Genomic DNA, 18,036 nt, shown 5'->3' with positions numbered 1-18,036 from the left:
TGCATTTTATTTGAGTTGGCCGGGTCATGCATCCCTCCTCAGCTAGTTTTTGTGATGATAAGGCCACATGTGCTAACAACAAGAGTGAGCCCTCGGGGTGAAACGGTTGTCTCTACTATGAGGTAACAAGATGAACAGCGCCAAGGTGCCTCGGGGAAAAAGAAGTAATCACTCCCAAGAACGAAACTTAAAAGATTCAATGAAATGTAATGAGAGTGTGATTCTTCTGTGAATTACCACTTAACTGAATTTAGTGAGTTCAGGTTTTTGTGTTTCTGGTTTGTGTACCTGTGCATTATTATTCTGTGTGCATCAGTATGTTTCTGTGTCTATTTGCGTATGAAGAAGTGATTTATTGCCAGGTGTAATGTCTTTACATCAGCTTGCAGACTCTAAAATTCAGTCAGTATTAGAAAAGCATTCAGTACAACAAAAAAGGTTCCTCAGCACTGTGACAATTTACCTGGTTTACTTGTATTGAAAAAGTTATGATCCTATTGTAATTATCCTTAAAGGGTACCTTTAGTATTTTTCATCCTGTACCCTATTTTCCCATCTTTTTGTGTCCAACTGACTAATACAACTGAAAAATAAGCACTTGTAGTGGACGTAAAGGTACACTGATGTTTCGCAATTTCCTTTGCAGCTGTTTCGCGACGTCACCCTTTAAAATAAAGTTTAATGATATTGATGAATTGATTCAAAAGACCCAAAAGTGAATTCCAATTGGAGCTTTCACTAAGTTGATTTCAGCGTAGATTTTGTTGACACAACTGCGTTTCTATCACTGTCAATGCAGGTTGTGAACACACATACTCCCGGTAAGAAGGTGTGGTTGGGTGGACTGGGGCCGGCGTGGACAGGAGGCATCAGTAATCTCTCTGACACATACGCTGCTGGCTTTCTGTAAGTACTCTTATCATACCGTCGCTGCTTAAGAAACCATTGTGGTGTGTTCTGTATATAATGATACCTTTAATATTAATAAATTGAACAAGATAAGAAATAAAGTATTTAATCCCAATGCATTATGTATTATTGGCAGTCAAAGGCTCTGCTGTTGCATTCCTAATATGTTTTCTGTGTTCATATGTATTCCAGGTGGGTGAACGCGCTGGGAATGGCCGCTGTGCAGGGGATTGATGTCGTATTGCGTCACTCCTTCTTTGACTACGGATACACTCACCTTGTGGACCAGACCTTTAACCCTTTACCCGTGAGTCTCTCCATTTCAGTTCAACAATGACTAGATTGGTTCTTGGTTCTCATTGTCAGGGCCTCAATTCACCGTTCTTCATCATAATAACAAGGATCTGACCGGAGCAGTCCTGCTGCGCTCTGGACCTTTTCTGTAGCAGACCCAGTGCCTCGATGGCACCTCTCGCTCTTTCCCGTGGGAGCTATTAGGCGAGATGAAAGGCGTTTAGTGGTGATGAGTGCTTAGACGCGGGGGCGAAATGCCATGTAACCTTAGCCCTTTGTCAGTAGCTCAGGACAGTGTCACTGCTCCCCTCAACCCCCATCACAACTGTGCGCTTCTCTGTGCGGGACAGTCGGCCGGTGAGAGATCTGCAACCTGAGATGCTGATACGCAGGCATGTTGGTAAAATAGCCTGCAACACTGTGTGAAATGGAACTGCCCAATCCCAAGTTCCTCCAGGGTTTGGTCTGAATCATGAAGGGACGGAGATACAACAAGCTTAGTCCACAACACGGTATATAAATCATCTGATACACACTGTTCTTTTATTTAGATGTGCATGATTGGCCTATGAAGCGAAAAGAATTTTAACAACACAGATGTGTGGAAGGACTACTTTCCAGGTCGTAATGTTCCCTCTTTGTACTCAAAGCTCAACGTGAGATGTTTCTTGGTAATTTATTTCTTTTAAAAAAGGGGACTTATCTTCTTGTTAAACTGATCTCATTTTGCTCGGGGGGAATAAATTAGAAGTGTGAAGGAGTTATAAAATTGTGCCAAGTTCATAAAGAAGATTAAGTTCATAAAAAAGATTTATTAACTTCGTAAAAAAAGGCTTTTATATTAAGCTCAGTCAGGGCATGGGTGAGAGGCTTACATTAACGGCATGCACAGTAAATCGTGGTTTCTACCATAAAGGAGAAACAATGATGGAATAAAACATTTGTTATCATTCAAGATTATTTTCTTCTTGCTTTGGTCAGAAATAGCTGCCAGAATGAGCATTGGCAATCCCAAAATACCATTTTAACCGCTCATGTTTTTTAACTAATCACTTCTACAAAATCTGACATTCATATTTCACTAAATCCCTCATTAGTTCTCTCTAGCCGGCATGAACTTTCTTCTGCCTCACTTCAACTATAAGATATGTAACAATCGAGATGGCCTCATATTTCTTCCCGCATCGTCTCCATTATTTTTCTGGGAATGACGGTCTCCCGCTAGGATCACAATGCTTTAAACATGGCTGGATGTCTAGAGGCTGCAGCGGCCTACCTGCTGAGACAATTCACTGCACGGCCAACCTGTCTTCTGCATGGGAAATTTATGACCTGGCCCCTTCTCCTATAGGATGACTCCCTCATTGGCAGAATCCAGTGAAAACCCCCGCCTACTGAATGACTGAACCCATGCACCTTTTTCTGACTTGCTCTTCTGTCCCAATCATCCTCTCTACATACATTGTCTCCTGGGTTGAAATGTCCTAAACTAAAGTGAAGTGTGGAACAGAAATGTCAGTATTTAGTGTCTGGCAGTAGGCAAAGGCATATTGCTCCCATCTGAAAAGATGCTCTGAGAGAAAATATTTCAGGTGAATAAATACAGTTGTGGGGCGGCACCGGTCGCAGGTTCAAATCCGGCTTGGGCCCCTTCTGTGTGGAGTTTGCATGTTCTCCCCGTGTTAGCGTGGGTTTGCTCCGGATTGTCCGGCTTCCTCCCACAGTCCAAAAGACATGCAGGCTAATTGTTGACTCTAAATTGCCCGTAGGTGTGAATGTGAGCGTGAATGGTTGTCTGTCTCTATGTGTCAGACCTGTCGAGGATGTACCCTGCCTTCGTCCTATGTCAGCTGCGATCGACTCCAGCATACAGTTGTCTAGCCCTCACATAAATACCCATGTTGAACCTTCCGACTTGCAAACCTTCATGACTGCATATTGTGGTTAGCCTATACTTTGTTACCTTTTCCTGGATGTGTTTTTCTCTTCATTTTTAACAGCTGTTATTTTGTTTTATTTTATTTTATGGGAAACCCAATTAGAGAGAAGATTGTTAACGTCTTCATGGATCTAGTTAAATTAAAAACACTGAAATGTTTAACTTCAGTGGTAGATGCAGTGTAATATTATGACCTCATACTTTGATCTCTGGATTCTTACGGATTAACAGCGTTTCAACCAGGCCGTCTGACTTTCATTTGCCTTATTTAGCTAAACACTAAAGATTAATAGTTATTCTCCTTGTTTTATTTCTTTAATTGTGCAGCTGAGGTTTGATTGGTCTCTGGTGTATAGTTTTACTTTTCTTGAGTCCTTGACAGTTTCTGTTTTACTTGTGTCTTTCTCTCTGTTTCTTGGTCTATATGGTATTTGGATTGGATCTCAGAGTGATGGTTGTTTTACCGGTTGATGTCTGTCTGTCTGTCTGTCTGTCTGTCTGTCTGTCTGTCTGTCTGTCTGTCTGTCTGGAGAGTTGCAGGGAAAGAAGACAGGGAGACAGACGGGCAATTAGACAGGGAAACAGGCAGTGGATTTAGGACCTCAACTGATTCCCCCCCCCCCCCAAAAAAATCAGTTTTTAGTCCTGTTCTGGTCGAGGATTTTATCACATAATCAATTTATTGATGGTTTATTTTACTTGAGCTTTGATATTTAAACACAAAGCAAGAGTAAAACATCACTCCGGCCATCTTGTACACATAAAAGACCAGACTCATAACTGTTCTTTGTTTTATACACTATGTAATAATCACAGATCACAGCTCTGGCCATACATTCACCCATCCATCCCTCTGCCTGTGGCCAACACTATACAGTTCCATACTGTGCTCTGTTTCTTCGATGCCTTGGCAGCAAATTAAGTTAAAGCCTGCATGGAAAAAAGAAGCCCTTAAATGTTGCCATATGCAGGATTGCATGGGAACTTCCTGAGGAACACATGTTGTTCTGGGTCTCTCGGAGAGGTGTTGAGTCTGTGTAGTCTATAGAGTGAGACACAGTATGGTGGACCACTCAACAATGATAACATAAAACAGCAATTCATGATGGAGCATAATATTTTGTAAAAATGTCATATTTAAGACCTGTCAATTTTAAACGGGTCAGCGGTTGTGCGATACAATGTGACATGTTACATGGGGCGATCAGCTCCAACGAGATGTCAAGTGTCAAAGCGCTGACATATTTGGACTTTTTGTGAAATATATCTCTTTTTTCACCATGTCGCTGACTAGATGCTTTGTTAGCATATTCTTAATTCACACAGTTTGCTAAACTTAATCTACCTGGACATTTTATGGGTGAAGAAACAAAATGGAGATTTTAGCAATATTTCCTTTCAAGGGAATCCAGAGTCCAACATTGCTGGTCTTGCCCTTCAATTTAACTACAGTGGAGTTGGCAATGCTATTAAACTGTTTCCCTGCTGTCAGTCAGATCAAGTCTTTAACCCATTTGTGCCCGCAACTAAATATTTTCCTTTGGTGGAAGTGTTCTCCGGGTTTCTTCACAAACGTGAAAACATGTTCAGTCAAACTATTGAAAAGTGAGTTTTTCCTATCATACTATATCTAGTCTTTCAGCACATGGGACTACTTTGCAATAGACTCCATTATATTTCAGGGAAAAAACAGTAGTCCCATGTGCCCAAAGATACAGTATGATAAGAAAATGGCTGCATCTCAGAAACTACAAGGAGCACAATCAATTATTTGGTATCTATGAACTCATAGCAAGTTGAATATCAAAGATATGCTCACATATGCAGTGTTTTCATAAAACATTAATAAATACAATATTAGTGTTTTTCCTCATTTTTCAAAAATCCTGACTTTGATTATTAATAAATGTCAAAGTTGTACTGTTAGATATTTACCCCAAGTATGTCTGTACCAAGACTTTTGACCAATCAGAACAAATGTTATGCCATCTTTCCATATCATACTGAATATAGTCTTTTTATAAGTTATAAACTTCCTTTCCACACCTGCCTGCTTTTGCATTGTATCTTAAAGGTACAGTGTGTAGGATTTGGCGGCATCTAGTGATGTGGTTGCAGATTGCAACCAACTGAGTACCCCTCCGCTCACTCCTCCCTTTCAAAGACGGAGGTAACGTGAGCCGCCAAGTGCAAAACCGTGCCAACGCTGTTGGTCTCACTCAGAGGTCATCCTTACCATAATAATTCTACCTTAGGAGCAATGGAAGTCAGACGGCGGCTGGCAGTAACATGGTTTTGCACTTTGCAGCTTACATTACCACAGTTTCACAAGCCTGTAGAGAACTACGGGGGCCTTCAGGTAACGTAAAATGCGAAAGGCTCTCTTTAGAGACAGTTTTTGGTTTGTCCATTCTGGGCTACTGTAGAAAACATGACGGACTCCGTGAAGTGGACCCTTTCCCTATGTAGATATGAATGGTTCATTCTAAGATAACGAAAACACAATGATTCATAGTTTCAGGTGATTATACACTAATGAAAACATAGTTGTGAATATTATATTCCATTTCTGCCAAGAAATCCCCAGATATGTTACACACTGTTCCTTTAAAACTACAACCATGTTGTAAATCCTGTCCTGAGCATTATGATGATAAAATGAACCTATACTGTCATAAAAGTAATGTGAAGTGTGTGTCTGTGTGGTGTTGCCCTTACAGGACTACTGGTTCTCTCTGGTCTTCAAGCGTCTGGTTGGTCCGAGGGTGTTGGCCGTGCGGGTGGCTGGACTGCAGCGGAAGCCGCAACCAGGACGAGTCATACGAGACAAGCTACGTATCTACGCCCACTGTACCAGCTACTACAAGTACGCTCTACAGCTCACCCACGTTGGATTAGTTTGTAACCTGCACTTAAACACAGTAACATTATCATGATATACTTTTCTTTTGAGGCTGACAGATGATAAAGCACACATCCTCTCATACTCTCAGTGATGTGTAGCAATACTTGCATGTCCTTGAAGATTTAGATGGAAAACAGACTGCCTAACTTTTTCTACTCCGTGTTCCTGCAAACACCTGGGGCTCAGTGTCTGGAGGGGAAGAACAAAATCCCAAGGCGGCCCATTCGGCTTCCCATAAATAAGCAGACCGCAGACACCCGCTCTTTCACAGCTCTGAGCCTATAAAACTTAACGGGTATCACTTATCAGGTGTGTGGGTTCTGTCTCCCTGCTGTCAAAGAGCCGCTGAAAGGTGTGCTAGTCCTTTATCCCATCTCGGATTGGCTGGGGGGGGGTATTCGAGGGGGAGGGACAATAAGGCGGTCTGTGCCGGGAGGAGATAAAGAGTGCCACCATGACCTGTTCAAGGTTATCATTTAACCCAGGCCAGTGGCTGTCAGCACCAGGCTAGATTTACGGCCTTATCCCAGACGGGGCTCGTTTACAGGTGCAGCATCTCGTCGAAAAATAGTGGAGCGTTGCACAGATAGATGGTCGATAACCGGGCAGGAGTTGCGTAACTAACACACACACACAAGGCCTGATGACATGCACGCAAATATTTTAAATTCTTTTCAGCAACTCACTGCTGGTATGTATGGTGAATTTGGCAGTAAAGAGATGGCATGCGCTTAGCTCCACTCAACGCCCCAATCAGCCAACGACTCATCTGATCAGACAGCGAAGCACTAAAGCAGTTCGTCCTGAATCCAACTTTTCATACGCCATCATTTCTGCGGTTTTACACAGTCAGCCCTTAAGTGGACGAACCCTCGTCGTCTTAGTGGTTTGACTGCACTGTGTAAGACAGCAGAGACTGTAAATGTGCTCAGGCAGTCAGCGGTTTGAAAAGTCTTTGCAGATTAGATATTTGACTTTCGCTGCCCTTTTACCCCTTTTAGCGGTTTGCATGGTATTTTTGTTGCTTTCCAGCGACGCTCCAACATCAAACGGCATCAACACATGTTTATGTTCCCGGTTTGGATCGCTAAGAACCTCATCATTTGAAAGGCCTGAGAGGTCATTATCTCTCCCTCCATCTAAGCAACTGATCTATCACTCGGAGCCACGGTCCACGTTTCTCAGAGACGAGGCTGCCAGAGTTTAACACAGAGCGAGACGCACAGCAGTCCCGTCAACAGTACAATACTTTATTTCTCTCGGTAAATATATACTGAATATTGGCAGTCGTGCAGGGTTGATGAAATAAATGGCTCACCATGAGCCCAAAACCCAAGATTGCTTTAGAGATATGAGATTTTAGAGGTGGTAACAGGGAGAGATGTCTACAAGCCCTGACCCTGAACACCGAGGCCGACATGTGGTATTCACTACAGCTGTGTTGTCTTTGTCCTCATATCTGGGCCCTTATTAGATTTTATCATGTTTGTCTTATCTGTCTCGCTTAGTTATTTACCTCTGGCCAGTATCCCTATCAAGTTGTGTCCCCAGTGCTTTGCTCTCCGGAGACGGACTCAAACATTGTTGTCTGTGTAACTCAAGAAGTGTTGCCCGTCGCATTCACACCCTTCATCTGACCCTGGGCTTTTACATCGACAGCTTCTACTATTGGACACTGTACAAGAGAAGCAGATTTCTGCATCAGATAGCCTTTATGGGGATGATAAAGGCTTTGAAAATGAAACGTGGTTTATTATGGTTCATACTAAATATAGATGATAACATGCTGCTTAGTGGAATTCCGCTCTTGAGCATACTTTATCTTACTTTATTATTTTACTGCAAGCCTTTTGATCCAGATTAGATCAATGAGTTGTGGTTTGATCCTCTTACTATATGTGATAAAAATCTCAAAGGCTTTCTTTTCTTTGTAGTCATCTTTAATTATAGAGAATTGTATTCAACATGGCAATGTAATATATAATGAATCCCTATGAACAGATGTGGAGACGAGCCTTTTCTCTTCCTGATTGTCTTTGTCTTGAGAATTAACGAGATGTTCGTCATTTTCTTTACGGCACCAGTCATAACTACGTGAGAGGGTCCATAACAATCTACATCATCAACCTGCATCGGTCGCGGAAGAAAATCAAGTTGGCGGGGACGTTACGGAACAATACGGTCCATCAGTACCTGCTGCAGCCCTACGGCACTGACGGACTCAGAGCCAAGTTAGTATATACCTCTCTGTCTTTGTCTCTCTGTCTCATACACATGCACACTGGCATTGAATAATGGTTTTCTATCCAAACAACAATGTGGTCTTGTTATAGAGTATCTCGTTCCATTCATTCATGCTGATCAAACAAGACAAACGCACTGAGGAGAGACCCAGGTTACCAACACAGCCGTACAACTCTTCCAGTCCCGTCATTTTTCCTCTAATGATGAAAACCTTCTTTGAAGCAGTTTTCAAACTTTTTTTTTTTGCAAAGGTGTGAAAGGCTTTGAGATGAGGACTAGGGATAATGAGAAATTCATAAGCAACCTAATGGGTCTTCAATCATTTTATTTTTTTTCCCAGCTTTAATAGGTTGTTAAACACTAACAATACATTTAAAGACCACCGTAGGTGTTGGACTTGAGCTCTATAATTCACGCTGAGTCGGCATGTTGTGTGAATACACACCACAAAATATGCAAATATACGCTTACAGGCAATAACTTCTTCCCGTCTATCTAGATTATAGATAGCTTAAGACAACATAAAGAAAAATGCAAAAAGCAAATAAAGAATAAACCCTTTTCCTTTTTCAGTGAGGCTAACTATTAATTCAGACTGTCATGATATATTGCACTGCTTTTCGTGAAACTTCCCAATTTGTATTATTTTTCTATTTATTTTGTCAGTGTGACATCGTACAAACAGCTGACAAATTAGACAGACAATGTTGCAACAAAATAAACAGACACAAGACGTATGAAACGGACGTTATAATTTGAAAATGGTACAGATTTGTAGTTGTTTTTGTTAGTAGTATTGTGAGTGTTTGTGTGCATGTATGAAGTGTGAAGTATGTTGTGTAAGTGCCAACTTAGTTTTAAAAGGAATCACTGACTGAGCCCAGAGTGCCTCACAGATTTTCAATGTGTTTACGCCCCTTTGTTTGGATGTGTTTTTATAGCCTGCGACAGATGTTTTATCTGCTATGATATAATAGACTTCATGTATCGAGGTAATATAAGTCATATTGCCTTTAATATGTCCCTTATAATATAAAGTTTATGCTTTCAGTCTCGTCCTATCTCCTTTCAGCCTTTGGTCTGTTATTCTGACTCAGACTTAAGCCTCAAATCCTGGAATAACAGTCTAATGACTCAGGACTGTGTGTGTGTGTGTGTGTGTGTGTGTGTGTGTGTGTGTGTGTGTGTGTGTGTGTTATACGATACCGACATACGGCCTTAATGGCGGCTCAGGCATGATCCTTCAATAACAGCGTAATGATGGAGGATGTTTTAGGTGTTAGAACAGGATTACAAGGTAATTAATAGGAGAGAAAGCTAACGACGGTCCTTTCTCAGGCCTTAAGTGCTTTCCTTTACCACAGGCCGCGCAGGGAGACTTTTATGAAGAATTTAGCAACACCAGATGTCTATAAATTTGTCTGAGTAGTGGGACTTTTTAACTCTGGCCAGGTCCATGTTCCAGGTGCATGCTCAAGGAAAGCTTTGGGCAACTCACTCTGATTCATAACTTCCCCCTATTGAGCATAATTTTATTTGATATTTTATTGAATTTGAGGTTCACGTAAAAATATCCAGACCATTGGCCTCAATCCTTAAATTAATGTGAACTTTACAGTATAACAATATAATAAAAACGGCAACTAATAACAGCAGCACTTTGAAGTTGAAAAGTTGTGTGTTAAAGGTGATAATACAGTACAAATGCAGTATAAGGAGATGATTTCTCTTCAGATTTATTATTACATATTACCATAATGTAATAATAAATAGAAACAATACATTTTTAAATAAAAAAGTGAAAGTCCTACTCAGGCTGACTGTTATGCAGGACGTTTCATGATATATTCCTGCTGGATTTTTATAATCCTGTTAATTATTGTGCAATCTTTTTGTTTTTCCTTTATAGTCAACCCATAATCCATTTGTGGGTGGACATTAATTTATGACTGTGACGTGTTATAGCTACTCTTCAATAATACTTCTAAAAGTCTTATGGTAAGAGAAGCAATAATCACTTTAATTTACTTTTATACTGTGACATTTTGGTTTGTGAATATAAATATTATAGCAACCCGTGCCTCACACAATGGTAATTTTAAGGAACATGACAAATTAAATTATATCAAAATAATATTTTGAACATGAGGAAAAAATAGGGAGTGCTGCACTGGGTTAGGAAACTGTGTTGGAAACGTTGAAGTAACAAACCAGATGCTCTTCAAGGATGGAGCAAGAAGTCAAATAACTAAAAAAAAAACAGTGACTGTTGAGCTTTCAAAGGAAGTCCTTGGTTTAGGATGGCAGTCTGGAAAACATCCGAGGCGCTCTGATTGTGAATTAAAAATCCTTTATTGAGACATAGAGAACAACAACGTGTTTCGATTCAACAAGTATTCATCAGGGAATGAAGAAGACCACCCAGGACTTCCTTTCAATGTAAGCAGGAGAGTCACTTTTTTTAATTAATATTTTGAACAATCTGTCTTTGAAAACTGTATTTAAAATATTCTTATTAGTACTTTAATAGTTCTTAAGCTCTTATACTGCAAATAGTATTAATGACTGTTTAGAAAAGTACAATATTTTGTTTGCTTGAAGTCTTAAAAATATATTATTTCATTGCAGTTGACTCCAAACTGTTTAGGTTTGTAGATTCCACTCAAAAATCACAATTTTGTAACAACAGCACCCCCAAGTGTCCAACTGAAAGAATCTAAACCCTGAAAGACTGAAGGTGCGTTTTGCTGTCAGAAGGCAGGTGAACTAATGCAGTCTGTATTTCCTGTTCTGCTCTTGTTGCAGATACGTCCAGCTGAACGGGGAGAAGCTGCTCATGGTGGACAATGAGACATTCCCGGAGTTGAAGCCTAAGACACTGAGAGCTGGACGGACAATAGCCATGCCTCCCATGACCGTAGGCTTTTATGTCATCAAAAACATTAATGCATACGCCTGCCGAAGATAACACTGACCCGTCGTCCCTGAGCTGTAGGAGTGATGCTCAGAAGTCTACCCAACCACAAACCCTCTGCCAGTTTGACCAAAAGCTTAAAAAACGGTGCGGCTCTTAAATTTTTTTCACTTTACCCGGAAGACAGGGAAGTCAGAATACCACATTCTTGCTCAAGGACACTTCAGTAGAGTGGACACATGGCTTGAATTCAGTACAAGTCTGCAGCCTCTTCAACCGTTATTTCAATGGTTATATTTAAATTACAAATAAACCGGGCCCTTCCCTCGTCGTCTTCTCTGGTTCAACAAAGAAAGACTTGCCCAAGACACATAAAAAGGGCTGCACTGAACACTTTTCTATTCTTGTCACCAGCAACTCCTCATCAGCTAAAAGACTTGTGTGAACAGTGATTGTTTTGTGGCTTTGCATGAAGTCATGCAGTATCATAAAAGTCCACATTCTTTGACTTGATTAAGCTATGTTTTCTACTCTTGGATTGTAAAACCTAGAGTTTGTTATTTCTGCATCGGCCAAGAGTTTTCTTTTTTTCTAATCTTTCACCCGACTGAGAGAAAACTCTGAACAGGCAGCGTTTCTGAAGCATACACAAGTCAACTTCAGTTTGACTTGATCCTTTCCACAAAGAGAAAACGCCATGGTGTGTGTAAGGTCATGTGCGGACTAGCTAAGTGTGTGTGTGTGTGTGTGTATGTGTGTGTGTGTGTGTGTGTGTGTGTGTGTGTGTGTGTGTGTGTGTGTGTGTGTGTGTGTGTGTGTGTGTGTGTGAGATTCATTGATAAAGCTACTGATGTGTCTGTCCAGTCCGTTTTTCCTCTGAAAGTATACGTTTCTTCCTTTGTTTCATATCAAGTGGTTCCAAGGGAAAATCGGCCTCTTTTAAAGGCTGTTTTTGTGTGCAGTATTGCTTTTCTGCTGCAGGTTTCTATCAATTTAACAGCAGAGTGCAATAGCCAGGATGTGTCTCTGGTGTTGCGTTGCAGCTGAAGAACAATGAGATGAACCCATCCATAATAACATCCGTCCTCACATGCAGCCTGCATCCACACAAAATCTGGGTTTTGCTTTTGATTCCCAAAATTCTAAAATACAATTTTTTTCAGTTGTATTTAACCTTTCTCACTATCTTCAGTGTGATCTCACGTTTTATAATCCTTTATGCTGCTAGGGTTTTTTTGTACTAAATATACATTATATATTTTACATAATTTTGTACAGATTTACCGTCGTATATTATTAGATGATGTATTGTACATAAAAAGAGTGATGAAAATAAGTGCTTGATATGTCTACTTACATACAGTATACATCTAATTTATATGATTAAATTCTTTGCTTTGTCTTTATATTTCTATTATAAACTAATTAACTAACTAATGCCCCAACTTTAAAGAAAAATCCATATGTATTAAATGATGGGGTGACTGTGTTAAGATGCAAAATGTCAGGTGCAGACAGCAAGAAAAGGACTTACCTTAAAATGGTGGTTCATAACCCATGTTTCACATTTAAATATATATATATTTCAAAATATGTTAACCATCTTATTTAAAGATTGGGTTGTTATTCTCCAGACTAAAATCACAGAGTGAGTAAAGACATCATGTTCTCTGTGTTGACATGAATCAGGGACGCTGGAAGTCAGTCTATATAATGACGTACTAAATACTAAATACTAAATACTAAATACTAAATACTGCGCGACATTCATGTTTTTTGTTTTAATTTGAATGGCCAGGATTGTTTATATTTAATAATTATTAACAACATTTTACAATAATTTTGTGTTTTTAGAGGGATTAGGTGATGTGCAGCCGTTGGGGTATGGGGAGTGGGAGGGTTTGGGGGTCCTCTCCCAAGAAAATATAAAGGTTTTTGACTTAAAAGTGCAATTTTACATCATTTTGTACCATTATTATTACTACAGACAACATCTGAACATTTAATTCTTATGACAATGTTTGCCCTGTAAAATCATATTCTGTAAATCAAAAGAGCAGATTCAGAAACCTGAACATGGTTTTATCAGCGCGTCACATCACGCATTAGTAAACAAACAGATCTACCCCGGCTTTCTAACAGAATGACTGCTAGATGATTCACTCTCATCTGTGATATTATGTCCTGCTTTTGCAGGACGTGAACATTGTATTGATAAATTACAGCACCCTCGTTCTCACCCTCCTCGGCCTACAGAAAAAACACCCTCAGCACCCCCACTTCCAGCGTCCCTGACATGAATAAGACCAATAACAGTTCTACACTCTTACATGGTGGAAGATAATCAGGGGCAACTTCAGTGCCCGAACATGTTAAATATAAAGAATATTTGTCCTCTGAATGTGTTCATAGTTAATGTAGAGATGTTCATATTTCTTTTGGAGAGCATTATTTTAATATGTAAAGTGTGCCTATATATTATTTTTCTTTAAAAAAAAGTTTACATTGATAATAAACACCTACAAATACCTAAGAAGTTGTGCTTTTTCTGTATACGCTTCAGTCAAAATGACAGGTTCATCATGCCACAATCTGCACTAAAGCAAGACCTGCATTCCTGCTCAGATTTTGGTTTGTCAGCTGGTCAAACGACATCAAACTTTGCTTGTAAACTCGCCATGTTGCAAACAAGAGAGGATACTTCGGTATAAACAGCCCATCGTGTGAATTAACATTGAGCAACACAGCCCGACTCCTCAGCAGTTCTCAGGATATAACAGGGATCTGCAGAAGCACATGGTCTCAAGGAGAAGAAGAAAGAGACACTGAAGAGATGAGAGGATGATAGATGCCCGCACAGGAGCACAAAGAAAATGCAAATATGCCCTTCTACAGAAAGAACCCATAAATAAAAACATTCTAGCGGCATCCTGCACAAACTGCTACACTCTGTGGCGCCCCAGATGTGGAAACAGCTGGAGCAAGTCTTTGTAGTGGGAAGAGTGCTGTCTTGTCACTGCATGAGACAGCTGCTGATGGGAAACATGAAGCCAGGATGGGGCTAAACCTCCAGACCTCAGCTTTGGCCCAGACAGACTGAACCTGGGCCAGACCTGGCTCAGTGTATACTGATGCACAGACAATCAAAATCTGATGAAGGATCTAGTGTGCCCTTTGACTTGTTCAGATTCTCCCAGCATGGTATGTGAAATCTGCGCTGCACTGACTTCTATAGAAAGCAAGACGAGGCTTGAACTGTACTGAAGTTTCATGACAGTTAGTCATTAACACTGGCGGCACTTCAAGAGCCCTGATCCAAAGCATGTACCTTTAATTATATTTTTGTTTTAAGTTCCATTCATGGGAAATGGGTTTTTTTTTTTGCCTTTATGTAAGCAGAAATGTTTGGTCTCAGAAATTAACTTCAGGAACAGTCTCCTCATTTCGCGTGTGGTTCATTTCAAACAGGCCAACAGTGTTGACACGTAAGAATCAAACCAGACTCGTTCACACCTGGTCCATTTTAAGGGAAAAATATTATTCATCATACCACGAATGTATGCACATTTAGACGAATGTGCAGACATGCTTTATTTTTTAAAGCGCATACAAACCTGGAAAAAGAGAGTGAGAGAGCAGATATGTTAATGTACAGAAAGAACATGACTCGGGCTGCACTTTCTCAAGAAAATTGCTTGGAATCGGTTGTCAGTGTTAGTTTAAAATGTTCTTAGATCAGCTAAAGATGTGACTGTGTGCCAGGGCAACACATAATCTAAATAATTTTCTAGTCTGAAACTATAGCTAAAAGTATGTTTGTTGAGCAGTATCAGACCTGAAAGTAATAACTGACCGCAGCGATATCGATCAATGAGGCCTCATACATTCAGACCAGGATCTTATCAAGCCAATCCGTAGAGATGGTTTTGTTTTGCAAACTCTGCTTCATGTAAACGTGCACCTTGTGATAACAACTGCTGAGCGTCACTTCCTCTGACAAAATCTAATTGTGTTGTGATTCAGGCGGACTGCGCCGTGTCTGGCCACTTCTGCGTGACAGTGCCTCCTTAGCGGAGGTAACTGTTACCCAGGCCTGCCGAACACTGTTTACACTCGGTGATCCATTTTGAGACATGCAAGGCCCCCTTCCCCTGTTAGCATACACTGAGGATTTCATGATGTTTACTCTGTATATACAGGAGTCAGCTTAAATAAGACTTCCATGAATGCCGGATCCCCAGAAAACTGATGGACTAGATTAGACTCTGGCCCACAACGTAGAACTCTCTTGGCATTTTGGGCCATTTTGACCCAAGCAAGGTTAATAAAACATAAATATTTATGTTGCTATGGGTTCTTTGCTCTGCTCAGAAGCCAAGCATACAGTCTGTGCTGAATATTGTGATACAACACAGATTTGTTATAGCCATCAAAACATTCTCTGAGAAACAGCCTGGTGTTTAGTGAGTGTGTATATGCAGCATATATGTAATGTGTGTCTGCTACAAGTCGCTCCCTTGATCAAAAACCTGTAATATTTATATAGGAGGCTACTCAATATTGAGTTTATAGTTTATTGTGACTTTCTTGTCTCTCTTTTCTATTAATGTTTGTGAGCTGAGTGCTGGGACTTTTTAACGTATTCAGGTCTGTGTATGTTGTAGGATAGCTTTAAAGGACCAGTGTGTAACATTTTAGGGGGAATGAATGGAATATAATATTAATAAGTAGATGTTTTCCTCATTGTATAATCACCTGAAAATAAGAATCGTTGTGTTTTCGTTATCTTAGAATGAGCCGCTTATATCTACATACGGAGCGTGTCCTCTTCAGGGAGCCGGCTGCCATGTTCTACAGTAGCCCAGAACGGACAAACCAAATACTGGCTCTAGAGAGAGTCCAGAGGGCAACTCTAGTGGTCTCAAGTGGTCTGAGAAGTGAAGCAAATGCTGAAGTGCCTTAAACTTGCATTCTTTCTAACAGCCAGCAGGGGGCGACTCCTCTGGTTGCAAAAAGAAGTCTGATTGTATAGAAGTCTATGAGAAAATGAGCCTACTTCTCACTTGATTGATTACCTCAGTAAACATTGTAAACATGAGTTTATGGTCTCAATCACTAGTTTCAAGTCTTCTTCAATACAGCATGATGTTCATTTAGTAAATTATGATCCCATTTAGAGTAAATAGACCATAAAGTAGGGGATGCTTTGGGCGTCTGAGAGTTGTCCGCGTTTTGTCTTACAACTTAAACCCCTTTCACAGCGTGTTTTTAGTTCATGAAAGTTAAATGTAACATTTTGGTTGTCTAAAAATCGCCAAGATTTGGCGACGGCCAAAAACCAAGATGGCGACGGCCAAAAACAAGATGGTGACAGCTAAAAACCAAGATGGCGACGGCCAAAATGCCGAACTCAAGGCTTCAAAACGTCAGTCCACAAACAAATGGGTGACGTCACGGTGACTACGTCCACTTCTTATCTACAGTCTATGATGGGGCCATTTGCGTTTTCATGTCGGCCACTGTAGTTCTCCTACATGCTTGGCACACAAGTTTCAGTTGGTTGCAATCTGCAACCTCTCTGCTAGTTGCCGCCAGATCCTACACACTGCACCTTTAAGCAATTAAATCTAATTCATAACTTCTCCTTATATTGATCAGAATTTTATGTGGTATTTTATTAAATTAGAGGTTTATGTAAAAACAGCCCCCAATCTTTATATTACTGTGGTATTCATATTGTGAACATTTTTTCTTGTTCACCAATTGTTTAACAGACCCCGATTGATATTTCTGTTTGGGTTTTTTTATTCATCTTTTCCTTTCCTTACATTTTATTTGTTGTATAATTTATTGTATTTTTATATTATTTTTATACTGTGAAATATATTTACTGATTTTTTTGTAATGAAAAATCTGAACATGTTTATGTAACTACTGTATTGACAGAAAGAAGAAAAAAAATCTTTTGTTCCTCTGTATGTATAGATTAATAAATCCAAATGAATTAAAAAAAAATCAGTAGTGGTGTTTCCAGATTTTGCTGTTTTGTGTTCTAATACATTTGACTAAAGGAGTCCTATTTTCTTTGAAGATTTGCACTACATCTCATACACATCTATCTTGGACATTTCATTACTGAAGACATGACAGATGATGATGATGATATTTATAGGCAATGCCGCAAGATGTACGCACAAGCAAACATTCTTTCACGGAAGTTTAGTTCGGATAGAGTGAAGATGTCTCTTTTCAGAGCATATTGTACTCCACTGTATATGCAGCCCATTTGTGGTCAAACTATAAAAAAGCGAGCTTACAGAGACTTCAAGTTGCATATAATGATGCAATGAGAATATTACTAAAAAGACCAAGATAAGTGCAAGTGAAATGTTTGTGTCTGCAGGCATAAACACTTTTCAAACTGTATTAAGAAATCTCATGTACAAATGTATATGCCGGTTTAATCACTGTGAGAATGACATCATCTTGTGGTTGTCTCACATCAGATTTAGCACTACACGGTACCAATCACAGCTGTGGAGGCACTGGTATCCTTATATGTAAGGCATTGATGTATGTATATATTTATATTAATATTTATATTTTAATATCTTTTAATCATGACTTTTTATAGTGCTTCCTGTATTGTAATGTATTGTTGTTGTTGTTTTTTTCTTTTTTCTTATCTGGACCTTGAGTCTGCAATAAAGTTTGAATTGAATTGAATATATGTCAAAAACCTCGCCGTCTGATCTCAACCACTGAACTACATTCCTCAAATACCAAACTGTCTCTACACAGCAGCCTCTCAGTCACGTGACCCACCTCAGG

The 18,036-nt window shown here is 39.8% G+C and overlaps 1 protein-coding gene across 1 annotated transcript in view; it reads left to right on the top strand.

Annotated features, from left to right (window-relative positions):
• The window catches only part of hpse2 (heparanase 2), a 66,805-nt gene extending 53,072 nt beyond the window's left edge, over window positions 1–13,733 (top strand). Inside the window, exons 8-12 of the mRNA XM_074645814.1 lie at window positions 800–906; window positions 1,102–1,216; window positions 5,863–6,008; window positions 8,132–8,278; window positions 11,097–13,733. Of these exons, the coding sequence (XP_074501915.1) occupies window positions 800–906; window positions 1,102–1,216; window positions 5,863–6,008; window positions 8,132–8,278; window positions 11,097–11,259 (678 nt within the window). The 3' untranslated portion in view covers window positions 11,260–13,733. The remainder of the gene's footprint in view (window positions 1–799; window positions 907–1,101; window positions 1,217–5,862; window positions 6,009–8,131; window positions 8,279–11,096) is intronic.
• The last annotated feature ends 4,303 nt before the right edge of the window (window positions 13,734–18,036 follow it).

This window comes from Sebastes fasciatus, chromosome 9 (assembly GCF_043250625.1).
Source record: "Sebastes fasciatus isolate fSebFas1 chromosome 9, fSebFas1.pri, whole genome shotgun sequence".
Taxonomy (NCBI): Eukaryota; Metazoa; Chordata; class Actinopteri; order Perciformes; family Sebastidae; genus Sebastes; species Sebastes fasciatus.
Note: the sequence above shows the minus strand (reverse complement) of the source record. Positions and strands in the feature narration are given on the sequence as shown.